General features: G+C 39.5%; 1 protein-coding gene and 1 pseudogene across 5 annotated transcripts in view; both read left to right on the top strand.

Moving 5' to 3' along the window:
• The window catches only part of LOC127583988 (spectrin beta chain, non-erythrocytic 1-like), a 234,936-nt gene that overhangs the window by 188,186 nt on the left and 20,596 nt on the right, over positions 1-26,154 (top strand). For 4 of the 5 annotated variants that reach the window (XM_052040667.1, XM_052040506.1, XM_052040588.1 and 1 more), the window contains exons 30-32: positions 1,758-1,954; positions 3,867-3,988; positions 6,816-6,894. In XM_052040667.1, coding sequence (XP_051896627.1) covers positions 1,758-1,954; positions 3,867-3,988; positions 6,816-6,894 — 398 coding nt within the window. Of the gene's footprint in view, positions 1-130; positions 254-1,757; positions 1,955-3,866; positions 3,989-6,815; positions 6,895-26,154 lie in introns of those variants that run through there. The other variant, XM_052040821.1, reaches the window with a different exon arrangement.
• LOC127579054 (uncharacterized) lies at positions 8,014-8,164 on the top strand (annotated as a pseudogene).

The following is a 26,154-nucleotide window of genomic DNA, read 5'->3' as shown; positions in this document are numbered from 1 at the left end:
TATATGATCAGCTTTAAGCAAAATGTAATTGCAGATGCATTGGCAAGGTTACTGCATGAGCACTCAGAAATAGAGACTGAAAGCATGATATTCACAATGGAAATAGTAGGTGATTATTTTCTCGTTATAGAGGTAGTCAAGAAGACACTAAAACTAATTACTCTAAGTATATGAAAAATCTTGGAAAGGTGGACAGAATCAGTCAGATGTCTCGATGAAGGCACAAGACGAGGCTGTATTGTATGGAGACACAGAGTTATCATACCAAGTATGTACAGCCTTTTGAAGAGCTTCACACCTCTGAAATTGCAACCATAAAGGAGACCACATCTTACAACAGGTTCTATGCTCAGTTACTATTTCATAGAAGACTCAGAAGACCAATTGATCTTAGTTCAGCAAAATCTTGGGGGAAGAATGGGAGAGAAGCAGTTGAGGCAGAAAAGAAATTATGGCTCAAGGTAGAGACAGAAACAGTTAAATATGCAAATATTGCAAAATGAATGATGGATGGGGAAAAATTGAATAAAACAACCAAGGCCCTTTTTGTCCCTACAAATTGCATGGGTCCTATGTCAACTCTACCTTTATCCACCACAAGGAAACAAATGACAGACATGATAAATTCATTGATGAATCTACTGTTGAATCTAATGCAGGGTACGGGGGACATGAGATCAGTTGGATTAGTGAATAGTTTAAGAAGATTAAAACCTTGTAAATGATTGAAGCAGAGTTTCCTAAATGGATTTAATTTCAATCTATTTAGATCTTTAGTTGAACCTAAACTGGTTTTGCATCACAAATGGCCACCAACCCTAAAACATGTTTCAAAAGTAAATATACCAAGTAGCAGTTAATGGCCATTAAATCAATTTACAGTTTGTCCAGCTTGCTATTGCCTATTTTGTTTTACATGTTTAAGTGATATGAGCATTGCTGGTAAGGCCAGCATTTCTTCCCCATTCCTAATCAACCTTTGAACTGAGTGGCTTGCTGGGCTATTGTCAAGGGTAGTTAAGGATCACTATATCAAGGCTTTGGAGAGGATGCAGAAGAGGTTTACCAGGATGCTGTCTGGATTTGAGGGCATGTGCTCTCAGGATAGGTTGGACAAACTTGGGTTGTTTTCTCTGGAACGGGGAAGGATGAGGGGAGACCTGATAGAAGTTTATAAGATTATGAAAGGAGTAGACAGCCGGTATCTTTTTCCCAGGGTTGAAGTGTCTAATACTAGAGGGCATGCATTTAAGGTGAGAGGGAGTAAGTTCAAAGGAGATGCGTGGGGCAAGTTTTTTTTCACAGAGGGTGATGGGTGCCTGGAATGCACTGCTGGTGAGGGTGGGGGGGGGGGTGATGGTGATGGTGATGATGGAGGCAGATGGGAAAGAGGTGCTTAAGAGGCTCTTAGATAGGCAAATGAATATGCGGAGAATGGAGGGATATAGACCGTGTGTAGGCAGAAGAGATTCGTTTAGTTAGGTGTTTAGCTACTAGTTTAATTAGTTCAGCACAACATTGTGGGCCGAAGGGCCTGTTCCTGTGCTGTACTGTTCTATGTTCTTTTATTGCTTTAGGTCTGGAGTCACACATAGGCCAGTCCAGTTAAGGTCTGGAGACCAGGCCTCTCATTTACTACTCCAGTAATGTAACTGCCATGCTCTGTGTTCATGAACAAGCTAAATATTCAGAAAATAAACATACATGCTTCTTTGCCTATATTAACTGATAATAAACTTGTGCGTTTTCCTTTTTAGTACTTGAAGTATGCCAGTTTGCAAGGGATGCGTCAGTTGCTGAAGCGTGGCTGATTTCTCAGGAGTCCTATCTCAGCAGTCGTGAATTGGGCAACAATGTGGATGAGGTTGAAAAACTAATCAAGAGACATGAGGCATTTGAAAAATCAACAGCTACATGGGATGAGAGGTTTGCTGCGCTGGAAAGACTCACCACTGTAAGTAAAAACATAGAGAGGCGTTCAGCTTCACCCAAATGCACATATCTACCTTTGACAGTCCATTAACGGTTCATTGGCAGTTCACTTTGATGTATGAATAGTGATTTTGAAAGTGGTATCCCACAGCGATAAAAGCACTGTAATCTTTTGTCTGGATGAAAGTGCTGCAATCTACCTTTGCAGTTTTTTAATACAGATTCCATCCAAGTTTGGGGGTTGAACAGCAGATACAAATCATTTCATCTTTGCCCCTTTAAAACACTTGCTGGCCTCGACTAATCACTTCACAAAGAAAAGTTTTGTGTGTGTGTGTGTGTGTGTGTGTGTGTGTGTGTGTGTGTGTGTGTGTGTGTGTGTGTGTGTGTGTGTGTGTGTGTGTGTGTGTGTGTGTGTGTGTGTGTGTGTGTGTGTGTGCGCGCACGCGCACACATGCATGCACACCTGGACTGCATTTGGCTTTTGGAGTTTGAACGAGGAATGCACTAACTTTGCCATTCATTGGGGTCATGGAAGTTTTTACAGTATTGCTCCCAATTCCTGAATGACTCATTCCTGGCACTGATTTCCTTGGTCAGCTCCTGATAGTGCGACTTCATCTGTGCTGTGGGAGACCTGATACAGATCCTTCCCTCTGTGCTTTTGTAATTGTGGCCTCTTGATCATCCTAGGTTTAAGTTCTCCAACTTCAGTAGCCTTGCCTTTATAGTTGCCAAGGTCTTGGCTCGAGAAGTCCTTCCCTAATACTCTGCACACCCCATCAATTTTTTTCTATTTTAAGATGCTCTTAAAACTTAACTCTTTCACCAAACTGCCCTCGTGTGCAGCTCAGTGTCAAATCTCATGTCATGAGATGTTTTTCTATATAAAAAAACTTACATAAATTAATGTGTTGCCAATTAAATGCAACACCCAATAAAACACAGCAGACAGTGACCTAATAACCATACTACTTTGTTAATCGCTATGAATTCAAACAACTCAAAGATTAACTCCGTAGTTCCAAACAAGTTTCATTGACTGTTATAGTGACACAACTCATTTGTTAGTTTCACAACTTCCAAACCCACTACTTGCATTTAGATATTACTCGCTCTAGATGAACCTGGTCAGGGTTTGATGTGACAAACTTTTCTCTGAGTACCTGACTCAGGGTTGTCTGCTGTGATGGTTATTCTCCAGAATTGTTGCTCCCCATCATCCTGTGAAGCATCTTTTTATCCATTTTATTACATACCTCCTCGACATTGCTTTGGTTTTACAGCCAATTCTATGGCTATTAAGTCTTTACTTTCCTTAAATGTACTTGTTTCTGTTAATTCCTTCAACTTCCTGCTGGCTCCCATGATCTCTTTAGCCACCTGGTTCGCATTTCTTGGAGTTTAAGCTTGTACAGTTCACCAGACTATACCATGTACACAGTTTCCCCAAATGTTTGTGCACATCAGAATATTCTTATCTATTTTCCTCTGTGTTCAGGGATAGTGGGACATGCTCAGCTGAAAAGCTGTCTCAGCTATGTTCCCACACCAGTACTAACCAATTGTCCAAATATCAGCATGACCCCACTTCACACAGTCCCACTTCATACTGAACTGACTTCTTTGTTTCTAATTCTTCTACTTTATTCTTTCTCTCCCTCTTGACTGCCAAGACATGTTTGTTGGGGTGGAATCATCTGAGCTATGGTGACATCTCAAGGGGTAAATTACTATATTTAAATAGTACATATCTGTTGGTTGGTTGAACAACACTGTCCAACAACTCTGTTACACCAATTATTTAATGAAAATAATTTTATACCAAAGAAATTCCTGCAATGCTTTTGATATGTTTTTAATCATAATCATTCTTTTGTGACTTCTGCCAGTACGTTTAATATGGTACACACCTTGCTGTTTCTGTCTTGTAGTTGGAGTTACTGGAGATTCAAAAACAACAAGAAGCTTTCAGGCAGAGCAAGGAAGCAAAAGTACTGCCAGAGGCACAACTAGATCATGAGCAAAAAACATCTGTTCCAACTCATGAAGAGAAGTGAGTGTTAATATTTTGGGTCACAGTTTTATAGTTTCACCAGAAACGATTTTTGGAAATCGATGACAAAGAATGTAGAGAAAGGATTAAATATGAAAAGTGGTTGTTGTAAGTTGTGTTGAGGCTGACATTTCTAAACCAAATCATGATCTGGACTTGCCTCCTCATGTCAAAAGTGGATCAATGTAGGTTTATTGCCCACCAGCTGCTGTGAACCCATCTCATTTCCCTGGATAGGGTCACTTATCTCGTCACCTGTATAAAGTAGCTTCCAGGAGGAACATCCTTTGCAGAGGGACCTTACCACTGTAGTATGTAGTGGAGTTCCTGCTGCTTCCCTCGAAAAGTGTAGGACTATTGTTAAAACAGATAGTTACCTTCACTATTCACTCTTTGAACCCATTGTAGATAAAATCATCGAATCACAGCAATAGATGTTGGGGAAAGTTTGATTTTTATGCAAGAATTAAAATGACACGTGAAATTTTAAACTTGAAAACATATGTTGATTCTTTGAATGAAACACCTCAATGGTTGCTCAGATAGATAATAGATGAATGGTTGATGACATGTGAGAACCAAACCTGGACAGGGGGTGGGGTGAGGATAAGATGGGAAAGAGAGAATATGTGAATGAAATAGCAGTTCACATCAGTCTTTGAAGCCATATCAACTGCAAGTGTTCAGCTATCCATCACAGCTACAAATCCTGATCACATCAGTACATGCAGGAGAACACCCTACTGGCCCTTGTATGACACCAGACTTCGAGGCATATACCCCAAGATCAACAGTTTTCCAAGGCCTGCACTTGTCCTTTAAAGTCAATTGAGTGGATATTGATTTCCACAATGAGTGATGAATTCACTGGACATTAGTAGATGACTGTCCCCACATGACCAGAGGTTGGTCATGGCACACATTAACTCCAGCTTTCCAGACAACCTCAACCCACTGTTATTTGCCTACCGCTGAAACAGGTCTATGGCGGATGCCATCTTCCTGGCCCTACACTCATCTCTGGAGCATCTGGACAGTAAAGACACCTACGTTAGACTATTGTTTATTGACTACAGCTCCACCTTCAATACTTTATTCCAAGCAAACTCATCACCAAACTCTGAGACCTGGGACTCAACACCTCCCTCTGTAACTGGATCCTTGAATTTCTGACCAACAGACTGCAATCAGTGAGGATAGGCAGCAACACCTCCAGCACAATTATTCTCAACACTGGTGCCCCACAAGGCTGTGTCCTCAGCCCCCTACTCTACACCCTATACACTCATGACTACGTGGCCAGATTCTGCTTTAACTCCATCTACAAGTTTGCAGATGATACCACTGTAGTGGGTAGATGATACCACCATAATGATTAACAAACCAAGTTAACTTGCCTTTATCCAGTTTATGACATCTAAAAGATATTGTAAAATACTTTATAATGAATGAATTTATAATCAATGTATCTCAAATAACAATGAATACAGGAAGGAGATCGAGAGCTTAGTGACATGGTGTCAAGGCAACAACCTTTCCCTCAATGTCAGCAAAACAAAAGAGCTGGTCATTGACTTCAGGAAAGGGGGCGGTGTACATGCTCCTGTTTACATCAACAGTGCTGAGATCAAGAGTGTTGAGAGCTTCAAGTTCCTCAGAGTGAACATCTGTCCTGGTCCAACCATGTAGACGCCACAGCCAAGAAAGCTCACCAGCGCCTCTACTAAAGAAGAGGCTAAAGAAATTTGTCATGTCCCCATTGACCCTCACCAATTTTTATTGATACACCATAGAAAGCATCCTATCTGGATGCATCACAGCTTGGTATGGCAACTGCTCTGTCCGTGACTGCAAGAAACTGCAGAGAGTTGTGGACACAGCTCAGCACATCACGGAAACCAGCCTCCCCTTCATAGACTCTGTCTATACTTCTCGCTGCCTCAGTAAAGCAACCAGCATAATCAATGACCCCACCCACCCCAGACATTCTCTCTTCCCCTCTCCCATTGGGTAGAAGATACAAAAACCTGAAAGCACATACCACCGGGCTCAAGGACAGCTTCTATCCTGCTGTTATAAGACTATTGAATGGTTCCCTAGTACGATAAGATGGACTCTTGACCTCACAATCTACCTCGTTATGACCTTGCACCTTATTGTCCATCTGCACTGCACTTTCTCTGTATCTATTAGACTTTATTCTGCATTCTGTTATTGTTTTACTTTATACTACCTCAGTACACTGTGTAATGAATTGATCTGTATGAATGCTATGCAAGTCAAGTTTTTCACTGCACCTCAGTACATGTGACAATAATAAACCAATTCTAATTCCCAATTAGAATGTCTAATTCCATCGATAATTGAGTAATTCCTTGACTCTTTTGGTATAATGTCAATTTTTGGTTGGGTTTCTTTGGTTAAATTTAGAAAATAATACTTTTATAGCTGTGAAATAATAAAATATGCATGCAAATACAATTTCTTCAACTTCAAGCATTCATCAGCATTGGGATTTAGTTAGTTGTTAAATCCTTTCTGCAAAGTGGGAAAGAAAGCAAGTCATAGAGTTGTACAGCACAGCAATGGGCCCATCACTCACCATGTCTATGTTGACACTTCTGCCCATCTACACCAATCCCAATTGCCTGCATTAAGACCATTCGTAAAGCCTGAGCAATTCTATTGTATTTAGATGTTGAATATAAAATGTAGTACTCAAGATCTTTTGAAATTAATTTTGTGTAGTTTCTTTGCAGACGAGAAACACATAGAATAATTTGTGCCAGAGCCATGTTGATTGATAGTTCTTTCTCCTTTCCCTTAGAGCACAGAAAGAAGGGTGGAATATGGACGTCCAGGAGGCAGCAGAATTAACCCCCCATGTAACAGAAGAACCATCACTGGTCAGTTACCAATCTAAATTCTGTCATAGTTCCCATCGTTTCAAGTCAACCTAGAGCACCAACCATCGTCCTCTCTCAATCCGATTCCTCTTGTTTTGGTGGTTTGTCTCTTTTTTTAATCCTTCACCTGTTTTCCTCAACTATGGAAGCGCTTAAAAAAGATGATGACCATGCAGAGAGAAAAGTAAAAAGGAACAGAAATGGAATGAAGCTCTGAATTGGATACAAATGCAGACTGAACAGGAATTAATCTTGGATGGTAGCAAAAGCCAATAGCATTGTGTTAGCCTGCCTGATATTCAATTCCATTGCTGCATCCTTTGATTCACCAGCCAAGACGAATTTCTACCCTGGTTATTGCATTAAAATGTGGATATGATGAATAGTCAAGATAATCTGCCCCCCAAAAAATTTAGAATGTAATCAGCAAACTGCATCATTGTGGCAGTGTAACCTGGAGCAGTTTTAGTCAGATCCATACAGCCCTATTCCAATCTATCTTATTCTATCTCATGTACATGAGGATGCATAGTGGTTATAAAATGTAGGGTTGGTTTTACATAAAGGTCACTAAGCATGGTGTCCATGTTATATCCATGATGGATTTCGATCCTTATTGCTCTGTGTGGATTTTTACTTCTGTAAATCAATTTCCCTTATTCACCTTTTTACATAACCTACAATAATGGTAGGGAGATTTCTGCTTATCAGTTCAGATTTAACCAGAGTCCAGGAATGTGGGAGAAGAGCCCACTGTTAATCACTTTCTGTTGTTACCCCCTCCTTCTGCCACAAGAAAGCTCATTTTGGCAACAGCCCTTTCTCGCACCAGCTATTGCATGTCAGTAGTCACAGGTGCGACACCATACTTTATCTGTTTGGGCTCCAATGCACTTTGTCTCTATTCTGTTGTGCTAAGGAGTTGCCCTTCAGCCATATCCCAGCTTGCACAAAGGATCTTGGACGTGTTCCTAATTTAGCTTGTTCATCGATGAAATCTGACGGGATTTGTGACTTTATTCTGCTAACCTTTGAAATATTTTTGCAATTAATTTAACAATTCTCCTGCAGGGAACTTATGAAAACTACTGGTAGAAATGTTTGGTGGTGATGCCCTGCATGTGACCTGGCAGGAGAGTCTCAGTGATCACTATGGCTGGCCTCCCAGGATGAGGCTTTCCCATTGCACTTTGGCTATGCCGCTGCCTATGATGTCCCCAAATGCAGAATACTCGACTTCAAAATTTGTGGTCGTGGGGGACTGCGTTCAGGGGGATAAAAGTTATTCGGATCTCATGGCATGGCTGGACCAAGTCCTGCCCAAAGGAAGGAGAAAAAGACTGGCAGCCAGCTGTCCAGATCTTCTACCGCTCGTTGACTAAGCCACAACTGTCAAAAGATGACCAAACGCTCCAAATATTTCCAAGCTCTTTGGAAATATATATTCTTTTAAATCATATAAAAGCATAAACCAACTTAAAGCAAAAAAATGTGGAATGAATTTTAAACAAGAGACAAAAATTACAACTGCAACTCTAAGAATATTTTAAGGGGGTTCTAAGCTCTTCTACTCACCTTTAAACACCCTTAACCACTTAAGAATAATTTAAAATATTCATCTCAAAGTTCATCTCCTGTTCCTTTGACATAAATGGGACTGAATAGTAGAAATTAAGTAAAATGGCTGCCATACACCATGCCTAGTGCCACCAGTCAGGCAAGCATTCCTTGAAAAGTATTTTTGCACCAAGAGCTTATCAAATAAACATCTTGCATTGGGAAAAATACCTCAGGCTTTTGTAGCCATTCTCTTCCATTCAAACCAAGGGGAAACAATAATCTGGGCTTCTTTCTTGGCACAGGCTCCCACACTGGTCTCCATGAGGTTTCCTCCCAAGCAGTGAACCATAGACAGTGTCTTCTGGGTTTCTGTATTTGCATGTGCATCCCCAGAAATGCAGATGTTGCTGTCACTCATGATAGAGTAATGATAGGGAATACTGATGATTCACCAACATCTCCATATGGAATCCTGGCCGTTGTGTAAAAAATGGAATGTAAAAGAATCACTGCATCTTGCCTGAGTGGAGGTGACTTTTACATTTTATGTGACAGAGGAAGAAAGGTCAGGACACAAACACCATCTGCACTGCTACCTTAACTGAAAGTAATAGGTGTATTTTTCACAAGTAATGTTAATTATGAAGCGGGAAGTTCCACCTAAAGAACACGCCAACTGACTATAATTATAAATCCACATGGTACAGTGCCTCATGGATATAACAGAGGAATTTGGCATTAGCTGAGGGTGACCATCAAAAACCGGTCAAGAGCTTTTATACTTTTATAATTGTGTTTCAGTAAGAATTCTATAACGCTCATCACTTTTTTTAATCCAAAAATTGGCAGTGTCTACAGACTGGAGATAAAATTAGGAGATTTGTTAATAACAGATGGTGACCAATTTGCTAACATGGAGGTGTACAGTTGATTAAAGTTGCAGTATTCATTTTTCCAGGGTTGGGTACAGGGAAGGTGTTTCCATGGCTGGATTTACACAACTGAAGCTTTCACTGCCCTTTTAATGTTTTTATTGTTTTGTTTTCAATTATATACTTGAAATATCTAAGAATGATGGTGATGATCTGCTTTGAGGTATTACTTCAAAACTGGGTCAAATACAAGGGATTCTTCTCCAAATATATTTGGACTTTGATAAATGGGGAGAGGGAGCAAGATTTCTTCTGGTTGCTGTGCATTAGTGACATTGTGAATGCTGCTTGAAAATTTCACGTTTGCCAGTCCTATCGATAATTGTGTCAGAATAAGTCAACCGACTCTGTGTATGTTTTTACTGATTCAGAGCAACCAGAGGAAATTCCCACTGCCACTCTGAGATTGCTTTGTTGAAAATGTCATTGATTGAGGGGAAGGGGAAATGATACTGCAGCTTTAAAGGTTATCTGAGTCCAAGAAGTAATTTTTTTTTCTGTTCAACTTGTCTGTGGGATATTTCTGTTAACACAACTGATTAGTGATTCCTGCAAGAGATTATGGGAGGTTGTTCCATTCCAAAACCAATGCTGACCAATGTCCTTCATGCAGATGAAATGCTTTCGATAGTACACCAAAGTGGTTTATTGGATCGGTAGGTACAAGTAGCTGTGTAATGTAATGATTGCCAAGTGTAGGTTTTTTAAAATCTTTTGTGCACCATGGTGGAAATGTCTTCATATTTGGTAATAAGGTTTGTAATAGGAACCAAAGTTCCTGTTGAATCAATACCCTTTGGTTTCCTGCTCTCAGTCTGCCTTGCTTTGTCTTGCATAACAGTCTATTGTCTTGGGATGGCTTTTGCTTCAGATTAACTAAGTAACATTATCTTTGCTGGCTCTGCTTGTATTTTTATGAATATAGCAAGGAACAATGAAGATTTTACACAAGGCAACAAGAGATGGCTTTGCCTGGCACTCCTGTTTGTTCATTTAGCAGACTTAGTGCAAGAGCTGTTGGAACAAGAATACTGCAGTTATTTAGGGAAATCAATAATTATCACACTTGTATCCACTATCCTTCTGCCTTCACCAGCCATCAGATGCAGACCTGCTTATGTGTTTCTCAGTGATACAAATATAATTGTATATCTTTGTGATGCAAATTTTATACTTTAAGGATTTTAAGGGAGGCATCTCATTCATTTACACCATTCTTTTGAATATAGAAGTTCTGTAATTCTGGCTTTGTGAGAGATCAGTCATTTGTCATTAATTCAGAGAGCATAAAAGTGCAGCGTTCAGCTCTTCCCCAGTTTGGTGATGTGCACTCCAGTGAGGAAGTCAGTCATCAAAGAAAGGGGTGGAATATTGGAGCACTAATTCCATGATACGCACTGGCTTTAAGGTGGCAACCCACTGAGCTGCAGGATCACTAAATATGCCGTTGAATGTTTTGGGAGCATGGGGCAATATGATGGGATGGGGCTGGAGCAAGTATGCATGCTTTAGATGTTTTTTTTCTAAATGGATAAACTAAGTTTCAACAGTAGAATCATGGTGCAAAATGAGCACAGAATCAGTGTTGATGGTTCAGCTATGGAACTAAAAAGGGGAAGTGTGTGCCTTTCAAAAGAGTAGTGGGTATTAAATTTCTCCAGATATTCTTCTGCCAGTTTTCCATCACTCAGCAGAAGAGTTCCCGAAATCCTGTTTTTAAAAATGCCTTCAATCAATACAGAAACATCTGTCGTTTCACATACTGTATGCCTTGCTTCAAGAGAAATAACAATGAAATAAAAGCAGCCCCTTAAATACATGTTTTCAAATTAAAATCATCTTCTGGCCCAAAGGTAAGTTATAACTTGCAGCAAGATTCAAATAGGTACTTTTGGGACAAGCATGAAGGGTGCCCAGTGCTCATAATGTGAGCTTGGGCTGCTTTGACTCCCAGGTCTTACCTCCATGTCAGCTACCCACTCAGTCCAGTGATAATAATGAGCTGGTAGGCTTAAGAGGAAATTCAGCTGACAGGAGAGCGCCAGATACTACAAAAGTAAAGCTCACAAACAATGACGTAAGTCAAGAGAAGGAGCTTCTGGAGGATCTTATGATGATGAAGAGATTTGCTTGGGGTGGGGTGGGGTTTGTGTGTGTGTGTGTGTGTGTGTGTGTGTGTGTGCGCGTGTGTGTGCGCGCGCGCATACGTGTATAATCCATCCAGAAGTAGCATTATTGTGATCTTCGCTGTCCGTCAACGTCCAGAGAGGTGCAGAGAACAGCCTTGACCTCTATATGGCCTTTTGCAGCCTCACAAAAGCCATTGACTGTGTCAATCAAGAGGGACTGTGGAGCATTGTTCCCAAATTTGGTTGCCCACAGAGATTTGTCTCCATGCTACATCTGCTGGCGTACAAGCTGTGATCTTAACCATTGAGTTCACAACAGACCCAACCTCAGTTTAGACTGGTATCAGTTAAGGCTGCATCATCGGTCAACACTTTTATCAATCTTTTTCATCACAATGCTGCACAAGTGGAGCTAATCTATTGGGCAAATGGGAAGTTGCTAGACCTGGTCACTTCAACTTCAGAACCAAGATCACTCCAACCTCAGTCATCAAGTGGCAGTACACTGATGATGCTTGCATACATGCATGTTCAGGGACCAAGTTCAAGTCACCATTGATCCATTCATAGACAAACATGAAGAAGCATCAGCAAAACAAACATCATCAACCAGCCTGCATCTATTGAACAACACAGCCCCCAGACAATGAGGGTCCAAAATGAGATCTGGAACCCATAGACTACTTCCCATAACACAGGAGCCACCTCTCAATATGGACATTGATGATGAAATTCGCCATTGCATCGACTGAGGAAAAAAGTGTCTCAAGATTAAGTCTTCAAAACTGATACAAAAGCTCATAGTCTTATGACCAGCAGTGATGCCTGTCCCCCAGTATGCTTCTGAGAAATAGACTACCTACTGCAGGCACCTCAAAGCACTAGAGGGGTACCCCAATGCTGTCTCTGCAAAATCCTCTAAATCCACTGGCGGGATAAGCAAATCAAAGTCAGCATCCTGTCCCAGGTCAACATCCCCAGTATCCAGGCCCTGATTACAATCAGTCAGATCTGTTGGGTAGGCCATGTCATTTGCATGCCCATCACCAGACTCCTGAAGCAGACATTCTATTTTGACTCAGTCATGGGAAGAGATAACCAGGTGGACACAAGAAACAATTTAAGGATGCTCTCAAAACCTCCTAAAAGAAGTGTATTATCCCCACCAACTCATGGGAATCTCTTACCCAAAATGGAGGAGAGGCACTCAGGATGGTATTGAGAATCTTGTTTCATTCATTAGGGCACACACATGCCCAGTGGAAGGAACACACTACTTCCCAAATGTGGCAGAGTCAACCAGAGAATCCAGAGAACTGAAGTGGTTTAAGTAAGCAAGTGAAAGATGAAGCGATGCATGCAGAAGTGCGTGTGTGTGTGTGTGTGTGTGTGTGTGTGTATGTGTAAGCGTGCGCCAGTGGGTGGGGGACAGGGCAGGAGAAGCTGGAATCTGTAGGGCAAAGGACCACTTCTGCTTTTCTACAGCCAAAGAAGAAAGTAAAAAGAATACTTTGGCTTCTTCTGCTCCAGGTCTAGGCTTCTCTTTGTACTGTCTTCAGCTTGTATGAAAGCCTCAGTTCCTTCCTTCCCAATGTTGGGGATAAAATTCTATTTGGAGCATGTTAATTTAAACAGATCTGCAGTCTGCAGAATTGAAGGAGGATTGGTGTCTCTGCTGCCTCCCAGAGGTAGCAGAGGACATTGGCAAGTAAATTATGTGCTGATCAACTCCAATTGTCTACCTGAGCAATTTCCATCAGGCAGGTTGGGTTAAGATTGATCTGCCAGTTAAAAGTGCTCTGAATTTGATTCTGTGATGCCTTTCTTGCACCTCTGGCTTACTCAATTACTGTTGATCTTTCAGTTGTGCTAAATTATAGACAGAATCTGTTGTGTGTCATGAGGGAGATTAATCAACGCTGTCCAAGTCTGTGTGAATCTATCTTATAAAGGTTGATTTACATCACTTTATTTATATTTTACCAGTATGAGAGGAATGAGCCTGCAGGAATAGTGTGAAAACTGACAATGGCTTGTATTAATGTAGCACCTTTTAAGATGGTCAATTGTCCAAAGGCCATCTACTAGATGGGAATTTACTGTGAGAGGTCCATGTAAAGGAATGTGATCCAAATTCCTTAGTTAAAAATGAATTCAAATCCAATCTTTTTGTATCCCTCTATTCAAATGCACCTTATTCTCCCTACATTTTAAGATTGTGCCTAAAATGTATCCCTGGTTGGTGGTCAATGGAACCAAATTTCAGAAGTGAAGTAGAATGTGTAGCCTCCACTGAACAGGTGTGAATTGTTAGTAATCTATTCCTTGCTGACATCCTCAATCGAGTACCTGAACCTGGATAATGAGTGTTTGACAACACAAAGGCAGTGGAGCCAAGCATGATCCTGGTTTAACCTGTGTCTATACTGTCCAGACTGTTCACTGAATGACAGCAGAAACGAGCATTGAAAGCTTTTTGTTGCCCAATATCTCTCTCCCTGGGGCAATGTGGCTCAGGCTGAATCAGTTTATTCAGCAACACTTGATCAGACCTTAACTTTCCACATGTACAGCTGTTATCACAGCGGGGTTTACCACACAGAAACAGGCCAATCTGCCGGTATGCTCCATGTAAGCTTTGCTCAGCTGAAGTATCAAGAATTTTACAAATACTCTAAATCTTAAAATTGAATATTGCAATAGAAAATTCCTCACTTAAGAGCAGTCTGTAATCCAGTGGGGATTAGAAAGATACTTAGTAAATTGCAAGTGAAATATATTCACTGTGAATAAATTAAATCTTAATCAATTTAAAGTAAGATAAATGGCCTGACCAACTATTTCTTGGTTATCACTAGATAAATGCATGGATTGCTATCACATTTCTTTATTATTGTCAATATTGGGCTTCATCTTTTCAGTACAGATAAATAGATTGACATTGGGACAGTGATTTCCCTCAGAGATCACAATCTTTATGTGTAAATTAATGATAGATGGAGAAATCTTGTGTAAACTGAGACTGGGATTCAAATGATGATTTTTAACTCCATTGTATCTTGTCTCTCATGATTATACAGCCTTACTTTCCAATATATCTATTACTTTCTATACATACAAAACTACTCATAATTTTAATGTGTATCTAAATGAGCACTGCAATAAAATTAGACAAAAACAAGTAAGGCATTTATTCAGCTGTCCAGCTTCAAAAATATCCTATGGGAAAACTGAAAGTTTGCGATTATTGTTTTAAATTTCCTGAGGGCAAAATTCCTTTGCCAAAATTAAAATAATCAAGAGTTACCCATCAACCAGTAGATGGTAGTGCAACGTAGCCTAATTTTGACATTGACGCAAAGGGACATCAGTTTTATTACAAGGAATTAGTTGTGGAAAGATTGAGGTGTATTTTTTTTTCAACCTTTATTTTGCTTCACAATCAATCAGATTTAAAAGAAAGATATTAAGGAGCAATACTTCAGTGAAATATCTGTGCTTTTACTTCAATTATCATCAGTGTTTTAATGCTGAGTGGAATTGCACAATGGGAGTATGTAAATAGTATCTGCATCTTGAAAGTCTCACTATAAGAATAAAATTTAAGATATAAAGTTGTAGCTTGTTACTAAGACTTGTTACCTTCGACTTTAATCAGTGTCACCAAAATCGTGACTGATTTAACCTCCCTTCTCCTTTTCTTACCATCTTGTTGTCGTCAAGTCTGTTCCCTAGTACTAGTCCTTTGTCTTTAGATTTCTTAATCTTAAAAATGATTGACTTGATTAATTATAGATTATTAATTAAATGGACAATGTTTTTATCCCCCTCATTGAGTGTGAATGGGAGAAGAACAGTAATTCATCCCAGGTCTGTCAAAACACTAACGTGAGCTTCAGTTGCCAAGCTGTGTTTAACACAAAACATTAATACAACACAAAAATATCCTGCTGAATGCATTGCAGACTGTAGTATGGTCTGGGAACTGAGGGTATAAACTCATCCAGATAGCTTTTTTAAACTTACTCCTTGCTTTTAACTGCTGTAATCAAAAAGCAAAGACAACTGTAGATGCTGGAAGTCTGGAAAATAACCAGAAAATGCTGGAAATATACTCAGCAGGTCAGATAGCATCTGTGGAGAGAGAAGCAGAATTAACATTTCAGGTCAATGACTTTTCATCAGAAATCACCAGAACCTTAAATAGTCGCTCTGTTTTTCTCTCTACAGGTGCTGCCTGATCTGCTGAGTATTTTCAGCGTTTTCTGTTATTACTTTTGGCTGCCAGAGCCTGATTTTGTTTCACATACACATGCAATCACACTGTTCAATTTTCTCTCCTGTACTGCTTATGATTTTGCTATTCATCCCGCTGTGTTCTTTATATTTTTGTTTTGGTATTTTTCCCAATTGCTTTCTCTTCCTTACATTCTGATATATGTGTATTTGCAATCCAGCCACGATGTTCTCTTAAAAAAAATTCCTGTTCATTTTTCCTCCAGAGATTTTAAATAAAAGTCTTTGTCCTTGACATGATTTCATTGAAAATGTGTTTATGTTGCTTGCCATTTTATTTTCACCTGCTACTCTGCTGTTGAAAATATAATTTTGTCACTTGCCATTTACTTCAATTTACATTGGCATGGTTCATGCTTCATTGACTGTTAATATAGATTATGAACTTGCATAATAATTCAAAAAGCAAAATAAAATTAAAGAAAATCAATTATTTAAAACTGCCAATCAAGCAAATACAAATCTAAATTTTAAATCTAAAATAATTTGTGCCATCATTAATGTTAGAAGTCAGATCTGGAATGCCTCACATTGTCCCTGCTGCATCACTGTTGCCCATTGCATCCATTGGCCATTTCATCTCTGGACACCTGACATGACAGAGAGGGAACCTGGAACAGCAATGCATGTACCTAAACGGTTATTGTGTGGAGCTACTTGTTTAAGTTATACTTGCAGATTTAGAGCACCCAATAAATTGCAGCTTGTATACATTCATGAATAGAAGCTATTTTTCAAAATGGTCAGTGACATGTATTGTGGTTAAATTACTGGATTAGTAGCTACTGGCCCAGATTATTGATCTTGAAACACTGGGAATTTTTTTTTAAAGCAGAATTAAGAAGCTAATGGCAGTGAAACAAATGGATCATTGTGAAAACCCATCTGATTCACCATTGTCCTTTAGGGACAGAGATCTGCCATCCTTATCCAGTCTGATTGATTTGTCACAGAGCCATACGGCACAGAAACAGGCCCTTCAGCCTACCACGTCTATGCCAACCATCAAGCACCTACCAATACTAATCCCATTTGCCAGCACTTGGTCTGTTTCCTTTTGTGCATTGGCGATTTAAGTCCAGGTACTTAAATGTCATGGGAGTACCTGCCTCCACTAGCCACTCAGTGAGTTCTAGATTCCAGTCACCCTCTGAGCGAAAAAGTTCTTTCAATTCCCATCAGACCTCTTGCCCTCTACCTTCAACCTATATGTCCTCTAGTTTCAGCTATGGGGAAATGTTTCCTGTTATCTACCCTATCCATGTTTCCATGGGATTTTAACTGATATCCTTGGATCAGTTGCCCAGAATTCTGGCTATTAGACCAATAACTTAACCACTACTTGTGTCTGAAGACCTACCAATATGGTCGAGTCTTAAAGCCCTCTGACGTGGCCTGGCTCCAAGCTGCTCAGTTCAGGGCAATGAGGATGGACAGTAAACTGGTTCAACTGGCAGCATCCACATTCCTCTAAATATATTTTAAAAACTGCTGGTATTCAAGGATAGAAATCTTTGGAAAATACTGTGCTGAGAAACTTGATTCTGTTGCTGTTTCCTTTCATGCTCCTTGATTGAAAATGGCTTGAAACACAATGATGACTAGAAGAACATATTGTATTTTTCCAGAAATTCAACCAACTACATCCCAACATGAATGGAACTTGCACGTCTGATGTAGTTTTAGGTCAGGTGTGTATGAAAATAGCCACGGAACACTCTTTTTAGAACATTGCGAGGGAAATTAGTTCACGTCATGGGAGTACTGGTCACTTTGATGGGATTATACTATCGGCCTCCAAATAGTCAGTGGACTTGGAAGAACAATTATGTTGACAAATACCAGTAAGATGGAAGAGTAAAAGGGCAATCTATTATAAATTCTCCCCATCTTTGTCTGTAAGGGATTCATATTCACCTTTGCTTGTCTTTTCCTTTTAATATAGCTACAGAAGCTCTCACAGTCCATTTTTTATGTTATTCAACAGTTTGCTCTCATATTCTATCTTGCCTTTCTTTATCAATTTCTTCTGCTGCGTTCTGAAATGCGCCCAGTGCTCAAGTCTAAACCATTTCAGGCAACCTTGTTTGATTTCGTACTGTCTTTAATGACTTCTTAATAAAATATTGTGGGCACAACTCTCCAATGGACTAAATAGATCTTGATATTTCAGCATGATTGTATACCGATCCTGTGCAAGCAATAGGGCCGTTTCAAAGTAATCAACAAGTTTGAGCAGGTAAAGAATTAAAATGAGACGACAAGAGTTATTTATGGTCTATAAAATAAACCTCTGGGGTAGTCAAGCCACATGTAAAGCTAATGTTAGCAGCGAATAGATACAACCAAATTGGGAACAAAAATTAAATAGAAATAGAAATTCCCACTCAATGGATGATGCAAGAGGAATAGGTTTTGTTCACAATCTCAACTTTCGAACAGTCTGCCTCATCCTTGATTCCCTTATCCAATCAGGTAAATTTCAGATGTAGTGGATTAAAACCTTTATTCGGATTTGTTTATGTAGACTAAACAGTTGGTCAACAATTTATGATCACCAGAAAAACTATCTGTTCCCTTTGAACTGTGACAGTTTAAGAAACTAAACCACACAGTTAGGAGCATAGGAACAGGAATGGACCATTCAGCTCCTTGAGCTTGTCCTGCCACAATTCAATAGATAATGTCTGATCTTAGTTTAACTCCATTTATCTGCTCAGTTTCATACCCCTTGATATCCCTCAAGTAGAAGAAGAAATCAATTTGGGTCTTGAAAATATTAGTTGATCGAGCATCCATGGCTTTGAGAGCTCAAAATTTTCAGCATCTCTCGTGTGAGAAGGTGTCTCTAGATTTCACTAATGACTAGCCTGTTCCAGTTTTAATCTGTGATATTACAAGATTAGTAGATGGGGACTTCTTGAATACCAAAAAGAAAGTTAAGAAATCCAGGTGTCCCGATTTAAAATTTCAATCCGTGGTTCAAAACTTATTACAAAAAAATCTCTCCTTTGCATTATCTGAGTGGTGTTAACTTTGATGTGATGTTGGCCAGGAGGGCTTCAACATTCAGCACAGCCCCTCAACCCACCCTAACCCACAGATCAGTAGGTCACAAGCTGCAGAAGCAACACCAATGCCCACTGGTCCTCAGCACCCAGGAAAGAAGATCATAAATATGAGCCCTATGATGTTTGAAATTATCACACACCCAGATGAAGACATACTGGAACACCTTGCCTTGGCAGAGGTGACTGAAGTGGAAAGAAGTATATTATGAAGCAAACCTGGTAAGTTTTTTATATATGAGTGAAATTGTCAACTAAATCTTAACTCACATGAAATGTAGACAATGATGTGAATTGAAATAAGGCACAAAAAAAGCACAAAACATAATAGCTTTGATTGACATATCATTACCTATAGGATCATATAAATAACTAGATTTTTATTTCTCCACAGAAGAACATGAACCATCTTGTCTTCAAAGCCTATTGAAGCCTCATAATAATCCCAAGCTGTGCATACACTCACACCTGCTATATTAATGCAGAGATGCTTCAATATCCACATGACATTAAATCGCTGCCACATAAGCACTGCCACATTATGGAATAAGGGTAGCACCTCTGCAAGTTGAAAGTGTATTGGACTGACATTGGGCATGTAGGATGTAAGACTGACCACATTGCCAATCGTTATGGAATGAATGTCATCTCATGTGTTGATTGCAGTGGAAGCTATCTTGACTTGTTCAATAAACGATGAAGGAGTAAAACTTGTAAATTCCCTGATTGCTGTTGTATGTAAATAGGGATCCAATATCTGAGGAGCCTAGTGATCAAGTTTTTTTTGGAGAACTTTTCAGGGAAGTCTTTCTGGAGGGGCCACCTTTGGGCTTATCAATTACAAAGATCAAGAGTCCACTTACAGGTTATCTAAACAGAGGTACTAGGAGTTCTTATTCTGTTACAGTTTGGTAAAAGTAAATCCTCTGCATTTAAAAGGGAAATAAAATAAAACTCACAGCTGGCATGTAATGCTTAATTTGTGAAAATACAGAGGGTTGCAAATTTCAATGTTTAAGAGTGGAGAAAAAAAGTGATCTAATGCTGTTATGTTCGAAGTAAAAGAAAAATTACCTGCAGTTTAGATTGAATTTTGAAACATCTATTCTCACACCAGGAAGTATAATTGTACCAAATCAGGAATACCTCTCTTAGCTACCTTGTTCTGATATCAAGGTATGTGACTCTTGTACATATTTTGTAAATGATAATCTAAAGATGTTAAAGGCAAGATAAAGGACAGTTTATGTGTTGCTTGCAATGTGTATAACATTATCTACATTTCTTCATTTTGATGGGGAAAAAGAAAGTTGTCTTGAAATTGGTCAAATATACTTCTTTCTTTGGTTGAGAAATGCTAATTCAGAAAAAGTTACATAAAGTTTGTGTCTTCAGATGGAAGAAGTAATTCAGAGGGACAGGGAGTGAAATTGGTCCTGGCATATACACATTAAATAACTATGAAAGTGATTTTGTTTTAAATTTTCCCAGCATTATTAAGGACCCTTCAAAAATATATTCCAGCCACAGTTGTATCCTCTTTTGAAGCTGACACCTGATTAAAGTTTGCACTTTGCAATCATATCCTTGGTGGAATAATGGACCTTCCTCATAAAAGCGCTTGTATTGCTTCATTTGAACTAAGTTGTATGCATGTGAGCATGTCAATTGTTAGACTTGATCTGCGTGGAAAAAAATGTCGGAATGAATGTAGATTTTAATCTTATTTACTTTGTTTTGTTTCTGTGAGGAATTTGGAACTAATGTTGGGGAGGAAGGGACAGGATGGGAAGGAAGGAACAAGGATAGAAAGGTTAAAAGGAAACCTCTTGAGTGTGTTGTATTTGTCTATTAAGGATGTCAAGTTGTGCATCGGTGCCAGTTTATACTGAAATTGTATTTTAATGAGCTGCAACGGTTTGATATAGGTTGCTGCTGATTTTGGTTCCAAAGTTCATTGAGTTTACTGAATTATATGATAATTTCCATATTTCATGACTGTTAAATGGATTTAGGTGGGAAGAAACAAACTGCTGGACTTCACTTGGACAAATTCAATTTAATATCCTCTTATGGTGCCAAACTTCCTTTCAGGAGGAAGCCAAGTCCAAAGCATAACAACAAAGGAAAAATGATGAGAGAAAACAACAGAATATAAATATATTCCAGCAAAAGGACAACAAGTGAAAACTGAAGATTACACAAATTGAAAGTTTCCAATTCTTTATTGATCCCCAATATCTTGGTCTGTGTACTTTTTTGATATATTACCTGTGGATTAGAGGAAAGATCTGCAGGAACAGTTAACTGCTCTTTCTTCCATCCTATTTTGGAGCAGTGGTAAAATTTGTTGATATCCTGGAAACACCGATTCAAGCAATTTTTGTCAGAGCACTTCCAGGCATATGCTTTCAACTCTTTTCATTCAATTAGTCACCTACTCAAGCTCAGAACACATTCTAACATATCAAACATTTATGGGTGGCACTGTTTATGCTCCCTCAGGCTGCATCGATTGCTGAAGGATTCCCGTTCACACTCTTTATTTTCTATGCACGATAGTAGTACCAATGTAGTGGAAAATGGTGCCTCATTAATGGTGAGGCCAAGAAGGTTAGAAATCAGTCATTGAGGAAAGACACTGAAGACCAAGCAAATGAGAGTGGAAATCAGTCTAAGGCAAGAAAGGCTAGAATACAGGCTTCGGATGACTTGGAGGGAGAATTGCAGAGTCAAACTGCATGGAAGTATGTCCTCAGCCCACAGAGTCCATGCTGCTCATCTGGTACTATACTAATCTCAATTTCCAGCATTCAGCCTGTAGCCACCTTTGCCATGTTCATCTCAATAATTCTTAAATATTATCAGAGTATCTGCCTCCACCCCACCGCCCCCCAGTGTATTCCAGGTTTCAACCATGCTTTGTGTGAACAAAATTCTTCCAGGCGCTGCCTGTGTGGAGTTTGCATTTGGCAGGCACAGTAGTGTAGCGGTTAGCGTAACACTATTACAGCGCCAGTGACCCGGGTTCAATTCCGGCCACTGTCCATGAGGAGTTTGTATATCCTCCCTGTGTCTGTGTGGGTTTCCTCCGGGTGCTCCGGTTTCCTCCCACGTTCCAAAGACATACGGGTTAGGAAGTTGTCGGCATGCTGTGTTGGCGCCGGAAGCATGGCGACACTTGCAGGCTGCCCCCAGAACACTCTACGCAAAAGATGCATTTCACTGTGTGTTTTGATGTACATGTGACTAACAAAGATATCTATCTTAAAATCCCCTCTGAAGTTCCTACTCATTACCTTAAGTCTATGCCCTCATATGTAGATACCCATGTGAAGTGGAAATGTTTCTCGTGATCTACATCCCTCTTAATTTTGTATACCTCAATCAGGTCGCCCTCTCCATTTCAAAGAAAACACCCACAGCCTAACCATTCCCTCATAACTGAAGTGCTCCATCCCTGGCAATGTCCTGGTGAATCTCCTCTGCATTCCTTCCAGTGCAATCACATCCGGGGGTGGGATTTGGCGGGGGTGGAGTTGGGGAGGGAGTGAGGGGGAGTCCAGAGGTTCCCTTCAGTGGTGTAGGGGAGCACTTCAGCCACAACAGGTCCACAAGGATTGCTGGCAACTCCCACCTTGGTTCAGCTGCCAGGAATCTCGGGCATCCCTTTTGCTTTCTGTTCAAACAGAGTTGTTGATCAGATTGTAACTTCATACTCGCACTTCACGTTGCTTTTTGCAGCAACCTTGTTCCAGCCCTGAATTCTGCACTGTGAAATTTAAAGTGGCAGAGATGGGAGTGGAATTGCACCAATTAGTTTAACTTCTCTGATCCATACCTTAAGGCCCTGGGTGTTTTTCCAAAGGGAGGAGAAAACCAGCAGCTGGGCCACAGGCATGGAACTGCCAGCATCCACCTCAGCAGCAGCATAGGCTTAGGATCAGTGTGATGTATACAGCTCACCTGCCTTCTTGGCCATTTCTCACCAGGAAAGGAGTCTGAGACGTGGAACTAAGTATATTGAAATGTTTACTTTGTAACATTCTACAATGATTTCTTTCTGGCAAAAATAAAGCAGATTTTTCAATTTCTCATGGTAAATAACACTCTGATACCATGCCTGCCAGTGAATACTGAATTCAACAGGTTTTGTATTATTTCTCTCAAAAGTACATCTGATAACATATTACAGTTAAATATTTACTCCAGTCTTTCCAAGAATGGATTGTTTGGTGTTTCAAAATAAAGAACATTGGAAGAACTCAACAGGTCAAGCAGCATCTATGAAGTCAAAAGAGATATATTGATGTATCAGTGGAGACCAAGCATTAGGGATCAGATTGGTGTAGTTTTTTGAAGGCTTTATGTTATTTTGATAATTATTCAGAGTGTGCATTCATTTTATAAATCCTAGAGATCTTTTTGGATTGATTCTTCAAGATGAGCTTGCACAGAATGAAATTCTTAAGGTTCTGTGAAATACCTGCAGGAACATGAGTATGGCCAGTTCAAAACACAAAAAATCCACACCTATGATGCAAAGTGATTCTACCTCCACCAAATCATGTTGCTTTGTTCCAGACCTTAGGAGAGCAGGGCTTTGCTCCATAAAATGGCACAAAAGGAGGTCATTCCATGCCATCATCTGTAGAACTCTATCCTGCAGATATTTCCTTCAGGTATCTATCCAATTTCTTGTTGTTTCTACTTCCACCACCCTTGTAGGCAGAGAGTTGCAGATCATAACCACTTGTTGCGCAAAATGGTTCTTCCCCCATATCTTTTATTAAAACCTTAAATCTGTATCCCCATTCCAAGTACCAACAGCTAATCGGAACAGTTTTTCTTTCTCCGCCTGATCTAAATTAGTTATAATCTCGTGCACCTATGTCAAATGTGCCCTCAAGCTCCAAGTCAAGCAGAACAACTTCATCTTCTGCAACCTAAACTACCTAAAATCCCTCATCCCTGGAACCATTCTGGTAAATATTCTCTGCTTCCTCTCATAAACTTCACTGTCTTCCTAAAGCGTAGTGACCAACACCACAGCAATGCTCTAGTTGAAGTCGAAAGATCTGATTTATAAAGGTTCAACATTACTTCTTTACCTTTATACTTAGTACCCCTACTCACGGATCTCAAGACACCAAATGCTTTGTTACCTCTCTCAATTTGTCCTGGGACCTTCAAAGGTCTATGCAAGTGAACTGTAAGCTTCTTTGTTCCTGAATGCTCTTTAAAGCTGTGCCATTGTGTTTATATTGCAACCTCTTTAACCACAATACATTAACTCACACTATTGTGTGTTAATTTCTGCCACTGCTCAGTCTGCTAGCCTGTCTGTTTGGTTGCAGTCAGTTGGTGTCATCTCCACTATTTGCCACAAGAACAAGTTTGGAATAATCAGAAAATTATGAAATTTTATTATAAATCAAAAAAAAAGCAGTGGTCCTCACACCAAACCTTGGGAAACACCACTGCCTATCATCTCCCAGTCTGCAAAACACAATTTGCTGCTTTAAGCTAGTTACTTACTCAGTTTTCCCATTGTATCAAGATGACATTGACCTTCCTATTTCACAAGAATCAATTTTGTTTACCAGTCTTAAATGCAAAATGTTCTCTCAAAATCCATATGGACAACATCCACTGCATTCTCTTCAAATAAGTTCTCAGTAGCTTCATCAAAAATTTGATTTGTCAAATTCAATTTGCCTTTTAAAAATCTGTACATGGTTTTCCTTATCAACTAAAACATCTCCAAGTACTGGATAATTTTTCCTCCTGATTACTATTTCTAAAATCTTACCTTGCTACTAATGTAAAAACAAATGGTGTGGATAGAAAATTGGCAGGAAACAAAGAGTAGGAGTGAAAGACAGTTGAACTGGAAGGAAATGTACAGTGGAATTCCCAGGGGTACTAGGACCATTGCTTTCCTTATGCTGATTTGGACTTGGGGACATAAGGTACAGTTTCCAAATATGCAGATGACACAAAACTTGGAGGCTTAATGACCTGTGAGGAGTATGGTACTAAGTTTCAAGGAGATAGACAGTCTGGTAGAATGAACAGATAGATGGCAGATGAAATTTAATGCTGAGAAATGTGAAATGTTACATTTTGGTAAGAAGAATGAAAAGAGGACATATAAACTAGTAAACACAATTCTGAAAGAGGCACAAGAACAGAGAAATCTGGGGGAATGTGTTCATTGTTTCTTGAAAGTGAAAAGTTGCAAATAGAGATAAAATGGTAAAGACCATTTAATGTAGGTAAAGACTCAAGAAAATAGCTGGGAATAGTGGGAGTGTGTCATTGGATCTCAGAGAGGAGAGGAACAAGTCCCAAGGTTTTTGCTGGAGAGAAAACATGTTGTTTTGTAAAAGCATTGAAGAACTCCTGCAAAACTATAGCATTATCAGCACAAGGAAAGAAACACGTTTAATTGAGATAATTGCAGGCTATAGTATATGAAGCAAACTGAAGTAAATGTAGTGCAGTGTACATCTTCTCTAGAACTTAAAAACAGCAGTGAAAATGTGACACACGTGATGGATTTTATGTTTCTGTCTAATGTTTGGCATGTATACTTTACACTAATAATTTTGTACTGGGTTTTGTTCTGTCCTTCCATTTGTTTGTTTATTTGGGATATGAGCCATTTGGCTAAACATATCCCTTCATTTTTAATGCTTCCTGTTTTCAGCAGATGCTTTCCATTAATGCCTTAGTCAGGCCTTCTAATGTCCTGCCATTCTCAGAATTTGTTTGTGGAAATTTGTTCTCACAATTGAAAACTATTTACATTTATATTCTTTGCAGGATGTAAAGTTTGTAAGATGCACACTATTCCAAGTTCTCATTACAGTAACAGAAATCCAGTTAAGATATGTGTCACTTAGTGCATATTGCAATGACTGTGTATGGTCTTTGGCTGTTTATTCCCTATTGTGGCAGTGGCTCTCAGACTGAACTTGTGCGTGGAAAGTAGACAATGGCTTGTCGGTTGTGAACGCCTTAACAATTTTCCATTGTAATTTTGTATTAACTTTAATTCAGACTATTGAATAGAGACAGAGACAGACTTAAGAATACTGAACCAAATGTATGAAAACAGAGAAAATTAGACAGGAGGACCACAAAGAAAATGAGATGGAGCATGATAAAAATGCAGAGATCAATAAAGAGGGAAACTGGAAATTAAGTCACTACTGTACATGAATTGTTTTGCTTATGCATCTGGGGAATTGTCAATTTTTGCTGACATAT

This window comes from Pristis pectinata, chromosome 1, assembly GCF_009764475.1.
Source record: "Pristis pectinata isolate sPriPec2 chromosome 1, sPriPec2.1.pri, whole genome shotgun sequence".
Lineage (NCBI taxonomy): Eukaryota > Metazoa > Chordata > Chondrichthyes > Rhinopristiformes > Pristidae > Pristis > Pristis pectinata.
The sequence above is the reverse complement of the archived record's forward strand: the minus strand, read 5'-3'. Positions and strand labels throughout refer to the sequence as shown.